General features: G+C 40.2%; 1 protein-coding gene across 1 annotated transcript in view; it reads right to left on the bottom strand.

The window, feature by feature from the left end:
• Nucleotides 1-14,193, bottom strand: part of mfrp (membrane frizzled-related protein) — a 77,069-nt gene extending 62,876 nt beyond the window's left edge. Inside the window, exons 1-3 of the mRNA XM_051679021.1 lie at nucleotides 14,061-14,193; nucleotides 13,878-13,983; nucleotides 13,467-13,598 (exon numbers count right to left, since the gene is read on the bottom strand). Of these exons, the coding sequence (XP_051534981.1) occupies nucleotides 13,467-13,598; nucleotides 13,878-13,983; nucleotides 14,061-14,105 (283 nt within the window). The 5' untranslated portion in view covers nucleotides 14,106-14,193. The remainder of the gene's footprint in view (nucleotides 1-13,466; nucleotides 13,599-13,877; nucleotides 13,984-14,060) is intronic.
• Between the last annotated feature and the right edge of the window lie 710 nt (nucleotides 14,194-14,903).

The raw sequence follows: 14,903 nt of genomic DNA, 5'->3' as shown, positions 1-14,903 counted from the left end.
TTTGGAGTATTACCGCCACCTGCTGTACAATGTAAGTCTTGCATATCTGAAGCGTCCAATAGCAATAGTTTTGTGATGAGGGAATGCTCCACTCGACCCCCATAGAATCGAAGCCCAGGCTATGGCTGGCACTGCGTGTTCAGCTCCTCCAGCTTTCACGCTGAGCTCCTCAAACTCCGGAGCATGAGGAGTTTTCTCAGACGAGCTCGGCTGCTATGAGGGGGCAAAACGTATGTCAGAGCGGGAGCTGCTGTGACAGCATGCTCACATTAAAAATATCTGCATTGATTAGAGAAGATGTTGTAATTAGAGTAGTGTCATTTGGAAAGAGTTTGTTTGTTATATGATTGCCGCTGAGTTCCAAATTGGATAAATCACGCTTCGAATGGCACTTTGAATGAGAATGAGAATGAGCTTTATTGCTAAGTATGCTTACACATACAAGGAATTTGTCTTGGTGACAGAAGCTTCCAGTGCACAAACAATAATAATAATAATATATATTTTTTTAAATAGAACAAAAATAAAATGTGAATAGAAAATATAAGTATATATAGAAATACACAATAAGACAATATATATATTGTTTTGAATGCACCAGTGAGCCAGCCGTTCAACCTCCCTTCTGTATGCAGACTCATTGTCATCTTGGATGAGGCAGATGACAGTAGTGTTGTCTGCAAACTTCAGGAGCTTGACAGAGTGGTCCTTGGCGGTGCAGTCGTTGGTATAAAGGGAGAAGAGTAGTGGGGAGAGCACACATCCCTGGGGGGCACCAGTGCTGATTGTACAGGGAGTGTGTTTGACATCTGAATCGGTGAATGGAGGCCATACGGCTGCTCCCGGGTCCTAGTGCCTGCCAATCTAACCTCTGTCAGTGTGACTTAAGTGTTTTAAGTCTTTATCTTTCTGTCAACAACCCGGTGCGACTTATAGTCAGGTGCGACTTTATTTCCGGAAAATACAGTAAATAAATAATAAAACATGTATTTGCTGTGCTGTTGCAAGGATTAATTTGCAAGAGCAAATCTACAAATTGGAAAAGACACAAATTTGTTGGTTTTTCATTATCCAATTAGCGCTCTTGGCATCTGTGACCTCATTATACAGCGTTACTTGCGTTACTTGCGTTATTTGCATAGCCGAATTTCAAATATTACGAGTTCACGCTGCTAAGACAGACAGAAAACATGGGCAAGTTCTTGAAAAGAAAACTATCGACGATGGTTATGTGGGATAGTGGTGTGCCATGGGATTTTTTAATCATAAAAAGTGAGCCTTTGCAGAAAAAAGGTTGGGAAACACTGACCTAAACCACAAAGAGTTAATCTGCAAAACAACATCCAAAAGAAAACACACAGCAATATGTAAATTCTACAATGCAATGCTTACCGAGATGGCTGGGATCACATCAAACATTTATCGGCACTTAGAAAGAAAGCATAAAGAAAGGTATGCTAAGTGTAAGTGATGCAAGCACAGCTAGCTAGCTAACGTTAGCAATCTGCCTCTTGCTGCATTCCATTCAACTTAAGTTACTATATTGTTTAAGAAAAGACAGAGAAAAGTGAAGACTTAAGTATTGAATAATTTAGGGTGACCATACGTCCTATTTTTTCCAGACATGTCCTCTTTTTCGGACCTTAAAAAAGCGTCTGGCCGGGATTTCTAAATTTGCGAAAATGTCCGGGATTCGGCTTTAGTTGCATTATGATGTGCATCTGGTTTAACCCCTCTTTGTAAGTCCCGCTTTTTCGCACAACAATTGGTTGATAATAAGAGGCTTGCAGCAACTATTGGCCAAATTCCTGCCTGTCAATTTCTCCGCGAACGTGCGAAGCGCTGTTGTGTTCGGCATCAAACAGTTGCTTGACAGTAGCAGCAAATGACAGCTGAGTGCAAACAATGCCCAAACGAAAGTGCAAATTTACAGAAGATTTGCACAAAAAATTCTCATGTTTTCGTCCAGGTCGAGATCCGTGATTTAGAAGCACACATTAGTTAAAGTTCATCAGGTAAATTAACGGACTACTTTTTGCGACCAGTTAAAATTGTTATCACAGCTTCATTTTCCATGGGCATTCAAAATAATAGTAATAGTAAATGAAGGTACACTCATGGCATCAAATATTTTATTTTAGTACATGAACATTCAAAAGAATGTTGGAAATTTGTATTTATTTATATATATTTATGTTATGCTAATAGAGTGTATTTTCACTGTATTAAAGCTTGCATTCATAGTAACACTGTTTTGAACGCTATAATCCCTCCACCCACCCCCCAAAAAAGGTGTCATCTTTTTGGAAAACCAGAATATGGTCACCCTAAATAATTGTTTGATATATTCTGTACTTAATGATGGTTCATTATCTGTCACTCACTCAACGTTGTGTCGATGTAGTGAAACTAGGGGTCAATCTTGGGAGCCCCAAACACCTCCAAACAGAGGATCGCGCACTGGGTCATTGACGCCATCACGATGGCATATCTGGCGGGGTTATGAGCCCACTCCACCAGGGGTGTGGCGGCCTCCTGGGCCCTGGCCAGTGGCGCCTCTTTGGCAGACATCTGTAGAGCAGTGGGCTGGGCTGACCTCTCCACATGATATACTTCCGACAAGACTCGGTAAGACCATGTGACGTATTCCACTGAAAATACCCTCCTTTTTGCACGGTGTGTGGTCTCCGCAGTGTCTTCTCCTTGGGAGGGACACCCCCCGACGCAGACACTTATGGCTCCCAGTCAGCAAACAAATTCCAATATTTTTGGGGAGAAAAGAGAGGGAAAAGAGGCCTCGGCTGGGCTAGCCTGTCCCTATAGTTGGGCAGTCATCTTGTTCCTGATGGACTGTTCGATGCTCATAAGAGGGTTGGGGGAGGTTACATGACGGCCTGGTGCGCTGGCTAGGAGGCACACAGCAGTCAGCGCGTCACACACCGCCAGTTCACGCAACACAGTTCAGCTAGTTGTGGCGTTTTGTATAGGGACCCCTAGTGTCACTACATCTACACAACGTCGAGTGAGTGACAGATAGGGAATGTCCTGGTTACTTTCGTAACCTCCGTTCCCTGATGGAGGGAACGAGGCGTTGTGTCCCTCTTGCCACTACGCTGAACTACCCGCTGAAATGGCCAGGACCTTGTCTTGGCTCCTCAGCACAAAACCTGAATGACTGTTTGCATACCAGCTCCTTTTATGCAAAATCTGACACTTCAACACAAGTGGTTTAAAAAAAAAAAAAAATAAATATATATATATATATATATATATATATATATATATATATATATATATATATACATATATATATATATATGTATATATTTATATACACTGGTGGCCAAAAGTCTGGAATAATGTACAGATTTTGCTCTTATGGAAAGAAATCTGTACTTTTATTCACCAAAGTGGCATTCAACTGATCGCAATGTATAGTCAGGACATTAATAACATGAAAAATTACTATTACAATTTGAAAAAAATTAAATAAATCAGAACTTCTTAAACTACTTCAAAGAGTTCTCATCAAAAAATCCTCCATGTGCAGCAATGACAGCTTTGCAGATCCTTGGCATTCTAGCTGTCAGTTTGTCCAGATACTCAGGTGACATTTCACCCCACACTTCCTGTAGCACTTGCCATAGATGTGGCTGTCTTGTCGGGCACTTCTCATGCACCTTACAGTCTAGCTGATCCCACAAAAGCTCAATGGGGTTAAAATCCATAACACTCTTTTCCAATTATCTGTTGTCCAATGTCTGTGTTTCTTTGCCCGCTCTAACCTTTTCTTTTTGTTTTTCTGTTTCAAAAGTGGCTTTTTCTTTGCAGTTCTTCCCATAAAGCCTGCACCCCTGAGTCTTCTCTTTACTGTTGTATATGAAACTGGTGTTTAACAGGTAGAATTCAATGAAGCTGTCACCTGAGGACATGTGAGGCATCTATTTCTCAAACTAGAGACTCTGGTGTACTTATCCTCTTGTTTAGTTGGTGACCCTGCACTATGACCCCAGCTTAGCTGGGATATGTGAAAAAAAGAATTTCACTGTATATGTGCAAATGTATAATGTGTGATAAATAAATATAATTAAAAAAAATTAATTAGTTGTACATCTGGGCCTTCCACATCTCTTTCTGTCCTTGTTAGAGTCAGCTGTTCTTTGAAGACTGTAGTTTACACCTTTGTATGAAATCTTCGCAATTTCAAGCATTGTATAGCCTTCTGTTACACCCGCAGTGCCTGCCATCTCCCCCGAACACTGCCAGAGGTCGCCATCACCGGAGTTTTAACATTTCACAAACTACATTTCCCATAATCCTCCAGTCAGACTGATAACTCTTCCACCTGTATCACATTTAACCCTGTCTATTTAAGTTCCCAGTTTCCACGCATTCAACACAAAGTCTTGTTTGCCTAGTCTAAAATTCTGAGTGTTATTACTATCATTGATTACCCTGTGTTTGACTCCTGCCTGTTCTCTGAATTCCCCAGCCTTCTTGTGAGTGTTTTGGATTTACTGCCAGTTTATTGGATTACCCCTCTGCCTATCGAACTTACTTTGTTTGCCTTTCTGGACTGCCTATCTGTGTACTGATCCCTTGCCTGCCTTTGCTTTTGCTCTTTGTTTTGTTACTTTGTTTTTACTATTTATTTGCCTTATTAAACTGCACATGGATCTTAACACTACTGTCCCGGCATCTTCGCTACAGAAGACTTCACCAAACCTAGATCCAGCAGCTTTTCAACAGTTACACAAGCTTGTTTCAGCGCAAGCAGCCATGCTGACTAGTCACCATCAGCAGCTGTGCAAGTTCACATCTATCACGGAAGAACTCTTCAAATCCATGCAACCCAACCCATGTGTATCTCCGAAGGGGGTTTCCACTAGCAGTTCTGCCTGCAGCCCAATGCCCTCCATGGCTGTTATTAATCCTCGACTCTCTTCTTCCAGAGAAGTTTGACGTATCACCCAGTAAGTGTCGAGGATTTCTGGTACAATGTGAACTATTTCTGTCACAACTACCTCACATGTATCCCAACGATGAAGCTCATGTTTCCTTCATTATATCACTGCTGTCAGGCAAAGCTCTAGACTGGGTTATGGCAGTTTGGAGTCAAGAAAACATCTTAAAGTGTTCTTTGTCTCACTACTTAACTCGCTTGTGGGAAGTTTTTGAGCACTCCAAGGGGTGTAAGGACCCTGGAGAACTTCTGTTGTGTCTAAAGCAGAATAATATGTCAGCCGCTGAATATGCTTTATCATTCCGCACTCTAGCAGCACAAACCGTGTGGGTGGAGGATACGTTAAAACTGTTGTTCTGTAAAGGACTAAAACCCTGACCTTCAAACGGAACTAGCATGTCGTGATGAGGGAAGATCTCTGGATGAATTCATCAAACTCGCCATTCGCCTGGACAACCTGATCAAAGCCCGTCGTCCGGTCAGCTCTCTACAATCAATTCCTTCTGACATCGCTGTTACCAGTCTCCATGAGTCCATGCAAGTGGGTCGTTTCTCCCTCACCACCGAAGAGCAACAATGCCATCTCGGAGAGATTTTGTATCTACTGCGGACAGTCGGGACATTTACTGGCTGCCTGCCCTACTCGCCCCCCTAGGAGGGGGGGGGGGGGGCGCACGCAACGTGAGTTTTGAATTCTCTAATTTGATTCATATTGATCAGTTTCAATTGTCCGTCATATTCCATGTTCAGAATAGTGAACAGCAAATGTCAGTTATCTTAGATTCTGGGGCTGCTGGTAATTTCATTGACCTGGCCCTCGCCATGAATCTAAGATTGTCTTTTGTCCCTTGTGTCCCTCCATTACATGTTGCAGCGCTAGACGGATGACCCCTGTGCTCCGGAAAGATTCAGCAGATAACTCAACCCATACATCTCCAAGTTGGACTCTTTCATCATGAGGAAATTCAGTTCCTGGTCACTCACTCTCCAAAAAATCAGATTGTTCTTGGCTTACCATGGCTGAGACTTCACAACCCTGAGATTTCCTGAAGACATGGACAAATTACTTGTTGGAGTATCTCCTGTTTCCAGTCTTGCCTCAACCTCCCTGTACCCATCTTTCTCCCTCCGGTATGTACCACGACTATCCTCCCAGAAAAGGAGATGTTGACCCTGCCACAATGTTATTCGGATCTCCGGGAGGCATTCAGTAAAGCTAAAGCTACCCAACTTGCTCCTCACTGTTCCTGTGACTGTGCTATTGACCTTTTGCCAGGCTCCTCTCCTCCATGCGGACGAATTTACCCCTTATCTGAGCCAGAGACTAAAGCTATGGAATAATACATAGCAGAATCCCTAGAAATGGTTTTCATTCGACCCTCCACCTCTCCAGCTTTGGCAGCTTTTTTTCTTCGTAGGAAAGAAGGACGGGGGTCTTCGTCCATGCATTGACTATCGAGGCCTGAACTGTCACCATCAAGTATCGCTACCCCCTTCCTCTGGTACCACCTGTGCTAGAGCAGTTAAGAAACGCCAAAATCTACACTAAGCTGGATCTTCGTAATGCCTACAATTTGATCTGCATCCGGGAGGGGGATGAATGGAAAATGGCCTTCTCTACACACACTGGCCACTATGAATATCAGGTGATGCCTTTCGGAATTTCCAATAGTCCTTCTGTCTTCCAAGCCTTCGTGAATGACATTTTTCGTGACATTATTGGCAAGTGGGTTCTAGTCTACATCAATGACATCCTTATATTCTCGTCTTCCCTCGATGAACATGTTCAACATCTCAGAGTGGTACTCAGCCATCTTATTCAACATCAGCTTTACGCCAAGATGGAGAAATGTGAGTTCCACCAGTCCACAATCTCCTTCCTGGGGTATATCATCTCCCCTGAGGGGGTTGCCATGGACTCTTCCAAAGTACAAGCGATACTGCAGTGGCCTTTACCAGTCTATTAAGGAACTACAATGCTTCCTCGGCTTTGCCAACTTCTACCGACGTTTCATTCGAGGTTTCAGCTCCGTAGCTGCCCCACTCACCTCTCTGCTCCGCATTAAAGCCCAAAAATTCAACTGGACACCTTCCGCCCGTCAAGCCTTTGATCTCAAGCATTGCTTCACTACTGCCCCTATTCTCCAACATCCTGATCCCTCTCGACACTTCGTGCAAGAAGTAGATGCTTCTGACTCTGGAGTAGGTGCGGTACTCTCCCAGCGACAAGGATCTCCCGCTAAACTCCATCCCTGTGCATTCTACTCACGCAAGTTATCTTTGGCCGGTGTAGGGCCTTGGCCCACTTAAAATGGCAGCAGAGACCGCATGGCCCTTTGTTCTATGGTCAAAAGGAGAGACATTGAACTCAGTTTCCCAAGGTCCTTCACAAATTCACAACTGGATGCGAAGTCCCACCCATGGACCCAGGCTTAAACGCCATTGGTCGAGTGGCCTACGACCGATGACGTCATCTCGTCAACAAAACCCGCGGACAGATGAATTTCGCTCTCTCTGTGCTAAGCTCTGCCTGGCTCTAAAGGGACATCTGTACTGTGCACGTACTGAAGGAGTTTTCCCTCCGTTTGGACTGAGAACAAAGTGACCACGTTTTTCTAACCTCGCCATTTGGCCACGGTAGAGTAAGATTAACTTAGCTTTGTTCAAGTCTTTTAGTATACGTATATCAACCGGTTCAGTTTCACTGTAAAGCAACAGTGAATTCATTTTGAAAAACGGAAGGGCAACCAGTTTCCCTTCTCCCTCTTTTTCATTCAACGTTGACTATCTGCATTCTTCCCCACTGCTGGATCCGAAGAATAAAGCAGAGACGCGTCTTTCCGCTGACGAGCGTAAGACAAGGAACCATCCAGACTGTTTCTCCTGACCACTCGATGCAACAGGAATTCAACGGACAAACCTACTGAAATCACACAGGATTTCCCAAGTAAGGCTTGATATCTGGGCAGATTTAGTTTAGAAACTGACTTTTTCTTGTGAATCTAAATCGTATTTTTGATTCTAAATGCTGATGTTTTGAATATATATATATATATATATATATATATATATATATATATATATATATATATATATATATATATATATATATATATATATATATATATATATTTGTATGTTAAACTCTGCTCGCTGTTTCAAGTGGGGATATTTGTTTTAGTTTCTTTTGGGGTTATGTTTGTTTTGTTGAGTGATTTGAACTAGTAATTCAGTCCCGCTGTTACAAGCGGTTACCCTTAACTAAACTGCATGCATTCTTCCTCGCTCCCGCTCGCGCTCTCTCTCTCTCTCTCTCTCTCTCTCTCTCTCTCTCTCATTGATATTCATTGAGTGAGCGGCGCCTCAGTTCGTGTTCGACTCAGGCTGGTGAACCAAATTCTCCTGCCTATTTTGTCAGTTCCTTTGTGTGTCCGTTCATTTCCATTCGCACATGGGATCAGCTCCATTTTGGACTTAACCCTCCATTCTGAACCTGATCCTCTTTTTTTTTTTTTTTTTTTTTTCCTTTGTTACCACACCTAGACACACACACTATCATATAGCTCCACTGTTATCTTAGGATATCATTGATTTTATTTTTGGATTATATTCAGATAGTATTGGCTGTGTTCACTGGCTGGCTGCCAAATTCTCCTGCCTGTTCCATCAGTCCCTTAGTGTGTCCGCTCATTTCCACCCGCACGTGGTATTAGCTCCATTTTGGATTTAACCCTCCATTTTGATTCCTTGGTTACCACACCGGGACACACACACACACTAGCATATAGCTCCACTGTTAGCTTAGGATATCATTGATTTTAACTGGATTATATTCGGATAGTATTGGCTGTGTTCACTACTGCTTGTTTATAATAAATCTTGTTATATTAAGTACTCCTGTTTGTTTTTGTTTGAATGTTGTGTTGAAGCCAACCTCTGCCACGTGAAGAACTCCCAAGTTACCTCAGAGTACTATTATGTTGTTGGTATTAGAAACTAACTGTAACTAGATTACTGTTGGATTAGGTTTCCCCTTTGATTATTTTGATTAACAATTAAGATACTCAACCTACAGGGTAGATTTTATTCTATGAGACTCCGTCAGTAACTTGCTATCATTTTTCTCTTTTCAAAGAGTGGTGCCCCGAGAATAGAGTTTAATGAATTAAATTCTATTTAATTACTATTTAGCTACTTGATTATTCCATAATTAATAACAATTAATTATTGATCATTTCTGGAGAATAGTTTGTTAAATTCTATTTAGTTATTTAATTGTTATTTGATTATTCCATAATTAATAACAATTATCGATTATTTCTGATAGTAAAACTGATTTAAACAACCAGTGGCACCTACACCGAGAGAAACTACGATGTCGGCAATCGAGAACTCTTGGCCATGAAAACGGCTTTCGAGGAGTGGAGACACTGGTTAGAGGGAGCTCAACATCCATTTCTGGTGATTACAGATCATTGTAACCTAGAATAGATTCAATCGGCCAAGCGCCTAAATCCTCGCCAAGCCCGATGGTCTCTCCTCCAGATTAGATTTCACCTTTCGACCTGGGTCTAAGAACACAGAGGCCGACGCTCTGTCCTGCATTTATGATTCCTCCAGTGACAACCCTGTGACTTCCATCATCCCACCTACTCTCATTGTTGCTCCCATACACTGGGATATCATCACCCAAGCTCAGAACCAAGAACCCACTCCTGCTGGCTGCCCTCCTGACAAAGTCTTTGTCCCCAGTTACTTACGGAACAGGGTTCTTCAGTGGATTCATGACTCGGCCTGCTCGGGACATCCAGGTGCTCAAGCTACATGCAGGTTAGTGCAAAACCAGTTTTGGTGGGAAAACCTAGCCATTGAAGTAGCTGACTATGTTTAAAAACTGCAATGTGTGTGCCACCACTAAATCTCTTTGACAGCTCCCGTCCGGTCTCCTTCAGCCTCTTCCTACCCCTCGACGTCCTTGGTCCCATATCGCAGTGGACTTCGTCACAGATCTACCCAACGCGCAGGGTTTCACTACCATCCTAACCTTGGTGGATCGATTCTCTAAAGCCTGTAGATTCATCCCTCTACCCAAACTTCATCCATGGAATGTGCAGAGAGCCTGTTTCATTACGACTTCTGCTTAATGGCCTTCCTGAGGACATTGTCTCCGACCGTGGTCCCCAGTTCACCTCCCGAGTCTGGTCTGCATTCTTCAAATTATTCAACATCAATGTGAGTAACTTCTGGTAATCACCCTCAATCTAATGGTCAGGTCGAATGGCTAAACCAAGACCTGGGTAAATTCCTCCGAGCCTTCTGTCAAGTCAACCAACACGTTTCCTACCCTGGGCTGAATATGCTCAGAACTCTGTTCAAACCTGCCACCGGAACCACACCATTCAAATGCATCTGTTTTTTGGCAATTTCAAGCATTGTATAGCCTTCTTTTACACCCGCAGCGCCTGCCATCTCCCCCGAACATCACCAGAGGTCGCCATCACTGGAGTATTATATAATCCTCCAGTCAGACTGATTACTCTTCCACCTGTATCACATTTAACCCTGTCTATTTAAGTTCTCAGTTTCCACGCATTCAACGCGAAGTCTTGTTTGCCTAGTCTACAATTCTGAGTGTTATTACTATCATTGATTACCCTGTGTTTGACTCCTGCCTGTTCTCTGAATTCCCCAGCCTTCTGAGTGTTTTGGATTTACTGCCAGTTTATTGGATTACCCCTCTGCCTATCGGACTTTGTTTGCCTTTCTGGACTGCCTATCTGTCTGTGTACCGATCTCTTGCCTGCCTTTGTTTTTGCTCTTTGTTTTGTTACTTTTGTTTTACTATTTATTTACCTTATTAAACTGCACATGGATCTTAACACTACTGCCCTGGTGTCTTCGCTACACCTTCATTCCTCAAAACAATGACTGACTGATGAGTTTCTAGAGAAAGCTGTTTCTTTTTTTGCCATTTTTGACCTAATATTGACCTTAAGACATGCCAGTCTATTGCTTACTGTGGCAACTCAAAAACAAACACAAAGACAATGTCAAGCTTAAGTTAACAAACCAAATAGCTTTCAACTGTGTTATGATTTTCTAGTACGAAATTAGCAATTTAGAATGATTACTCAAGGATAAGGTGTTGGAGTGATGGCTGCTGTCTAGATTTGATCAAAAGTGACTTTTTTTTCAAATAGTGACGGTGCTTTTTTTTTTTACATCAATAATGTCCTGATTATACTTTGTGATTAGTTGAATATTACTTTGATGAATTCAGGGCCGGCCCATCCTACAGGCAATACAGGTGACTGCCTGTGGCCCTGACGTGTCTGGGGCTCTGCGAACTCGTGCAAAACATATGAAAGTCATAGAATTTAATGTTGATGACTTTAAATTTTAAATTCTCCACAGTCCAGTGGTTTCCAGAGCACTTATTTGTTGGGCAGCATACAACGAGCTTGGATCTGATCATTTAACATACAAATCACAATGACGGTGAAAACTAAAAACATCCTATTATGTATAAAATGAGCTCTGAATAATCACAAAAAAGATAAATAACTGAAAGTGACAACAAATAAAATAACAGCAGTGTATCTAAACTCAGCAAGAAGTAAAGCTAAGCACTACATACTAATCTGCATAATTTATTCATAATGCAAATCATTGCTGGGAACTAGAGTGCGGCTTCTCTTCACAATATTATTAGACAGGAAGGAATTCAGACACTGCCAATATAAAGAGGCAAAAAAAAAAAAAAAGAACTCGCATAGAGTGAATATATGAGCAGTTAATCTGAAAATAACCAAACCATCCTATCTGCAAAGATATTAGCTCTAAGAGGTATGTGGTTTTTTTATTTACATTTGTTTACAAATATATATTGAGGCGTTGTGTTAATAGGCCCTATTTAAAATATGTAATTTTATTTATAAATTATGGATTGCTGTAGTTACCTTATTTTCCCTGATGTTTTAACTTTTATTAACTTTTGCACACATTCTGGCCAACTTTTTGTTTTCATTGATTTTGTTGCTTTAAATAAACATTTCAAGCATTTTCAGCAGAATCAAGCATTGTCAGCAGTGTCCTATACAATTAAAACTATCTAAACCTATTTTAAACAGCATTTTCTTAGTGTAACTTTTTAATGGGTAACACTTATGGTTGTGTTAACATGAACTAACAATGAACAATACTTAATAATCTTATTTAATGTTAATTTATACATATACTAGTCCATTTTTAACTTTAGTTAATCCAATATGAACTAACATGAACAAACAATAAACAATTGTATTTTTATAAATTGACATTAGCCAAGATAAATGCTGGAAAATTTTATTATACATTGTAAATGATACCTAATGCAAACCTTATTGTAAAATGTTACAAAGTAATTATCATACTTGCGGTTTCCATGACCTCATTTTAATTGAGACACTAGTTTATTTGTACTTCTAGAAAAAAGTTGAAAGGTGATCAAAATAAGCGATAAAATGGTGACTTGTCAAAGCACCTAAAATGCACATTCCTTTATGCATGCATGTACATTTTAACCAAACATCTTCATGTTGGGAAAAATCAGAACACGTTATTTGTCATCTACCGAGCTATATACAGTATAGTGCTTTTTTTTTAGTGGTTTCTTATTAAAAAAAATATTTTTATAATTTCGCCAAGGGCCCCACAAACCCACGCGCCGGCCCTGAGTGAATTAAAGTACCAATTTCCTTCCGAAACAGCAAAATCTGTACATTATTCCAAACTTTTGGCTGCCAGTGTATATATCCAATGCATAACTTTTATGATAATATCTAGAAATTAAGTTTGTTACAACATTGACTTATAGAGATCAGCTAATGCATGAAGCACTGAAGCCATCTACTGTATTGGCCATAGTTGTCATTTCATGTAATTGTCATTTTTATTGTAGCAGATGTCACCAGAGACCCCCAATGCATGACATACTGTATTTTTTAATTTAGAGATAAGGTATAAATGCATAAAGTACCCCCCCCCAAAAGGGATACTGTAAGAGATCCGCCATTCGCAATTAGAGAAAACAATTATCGAAATCAATATCGTAAGAACACTCCCAAAGTTTTTAAACTCCCCCATTGGAGATTATGCTCACCTTTTGCTGTGTCTCACTCTCTCCCAATACAACAAATAACCAATAGAGAAACAAGTACAAGACTTGCATGAACACACAGATACAGGTATTGCAGTTTTTACATTAACAATGTGATCTGCCTTTTTACTAATATTTTCCAAGCACACTCTCTGGGACTCTTAAAAAGAACATTCTGGATGTCCAAGGTGTTTTAGAATAAGTTATTTAAGAATTTGTGAGCTAACAGAAATACCTCAGAATTTGCCTGACCAACAGCTATACAATACATCTTCACTCTTTTATGACATTATTTGTTTTTGTAATTTCATAAAACAGAACAGCAGCAGCATATGAATACAGTAAAAAAGAAGTTTGCTCACTCACGTTTTGGAACAAGGAGCAGTATGAGGCACACCACCGTCGTAATCAACAGCACACCTGTCGACACCATTACCATCGCACGGCCCCCCGACTGTCCTTTTACAGCCACCACAAAGTCACTTACCACACTGTGACCTAGATGAAAGCAGTTTTGACCAAATTATTAAAGCTTGTTTCTGCCTTTCAATCTAAATGTAATGTAAAGTTTTGAGGGCAAACATCTCCCCTGTTAAAATTTAAATCATATGAAAATATTTAAATGTGTAAATACCTCTTAAACTGATTTAGAGCTGTATCTGTGTCTAGAAAATCTAGATTAGATGCCCTGCCACAGGACCCACAGCTCTTTATTGTACACGTGTTATACAGTGCAACATCCAAAATCCAAATCTATTGACTCGTATGCACATTTACCTGCAGTTGGCTTTTTAGTGGGTTCAAGATGTATGTCAATTCTGAAATTTCCTTTGGTTTCTACATTCTCATCCTCAGGCTCAAAAACTGGGTTGCAGAAAACGTTCTATGAGTTTAAAGATACAGAATTAGGATAATATATTAGAACCACTATTGAATGATCAGTAAAAAAAAGTTATTTACCTCATATACATCTGAGCTGTCCGCCGGAATGTCAGAGTCCATCATCTTTGCGTTTCAAAAAAACCATTTAGGTATATTCAGGAATAAAGTTTAATCTATTTGGTTGTGCTACTGAAGTCCAGTTTAAAAGGTTATGCAGACATTGTTACAAACACAATGAAAAAAAAAAAAAAAAAAAAATGTAAAATAAAAAAAGAGCTTGTTGTTTTAGAATTTGAGTATTTGCATTTAATAGATTCAGTGGTAATTCAGTGTATATTTTAAAGTGCTTTTTAATCAAATCAAATATTAGTTTCAGCTCCTTAGGTTGTTAAAACAGAGTGGTTGTTTTCTTTGTAAAGAAATTTCCTCCCAAGTATTCCCAAAGCCGAGTCAGCTGATAGGATTGAGCTATGTAAGAGAGAGAGAGAGAGACTAAGAATATTCTTTGTGCATCAATTTTCTTTTTGTGATGTATAATTTTATTGTTACTATTATTATTACAGACAAAATAATACAAATAAGAAGTGCCCCCCCCCACACACACACAAAGATTACAAAATGTAAAAAAAAAGAGAGAGCAAGAAACAAACAAACAAAAAACACTAGATATATTAAGATATATATGACAAATATAATTCATTCAACAGGTTCAAAATGACCATAAAAAAATGATAATTTATTGTTATACAAGGACAGCCATATCCTACTAAATTCATCTTGCTTATAAGAAAGCTCACAGGTTAACTTTTCAAGACATAAGAAAAGTAATCATACAGCACATTATTGAGCTGGAGCCTCATTTTAAAAGTTGGAATGTCTGCAGATTTTCAGAGAAGCGGGATACATTTTTTTTGCATTATA

Source organism: Myxocyprinus asiaticus, chromosome 39 (genome assembly GCF_019703515.2).
Source record: "Myxocyprinus asiaticus isolate MX2 ecotype Aquarium Trade chromosome 39, UBuf_Myxa_2, whole genome shotgun sequence".
NCBI classification, from domain to species: Eukaryota; Metazoa; Chordata; class Actinopteri; order Cypriniformes; family Catostomidae; genus Myxocyprinus; species Myxocyprinus asiaticus.
Note: the sequence above shows the minus strand (reverse complement) of the source record. Positions and strands in the feature narration are given on the sequence as shown.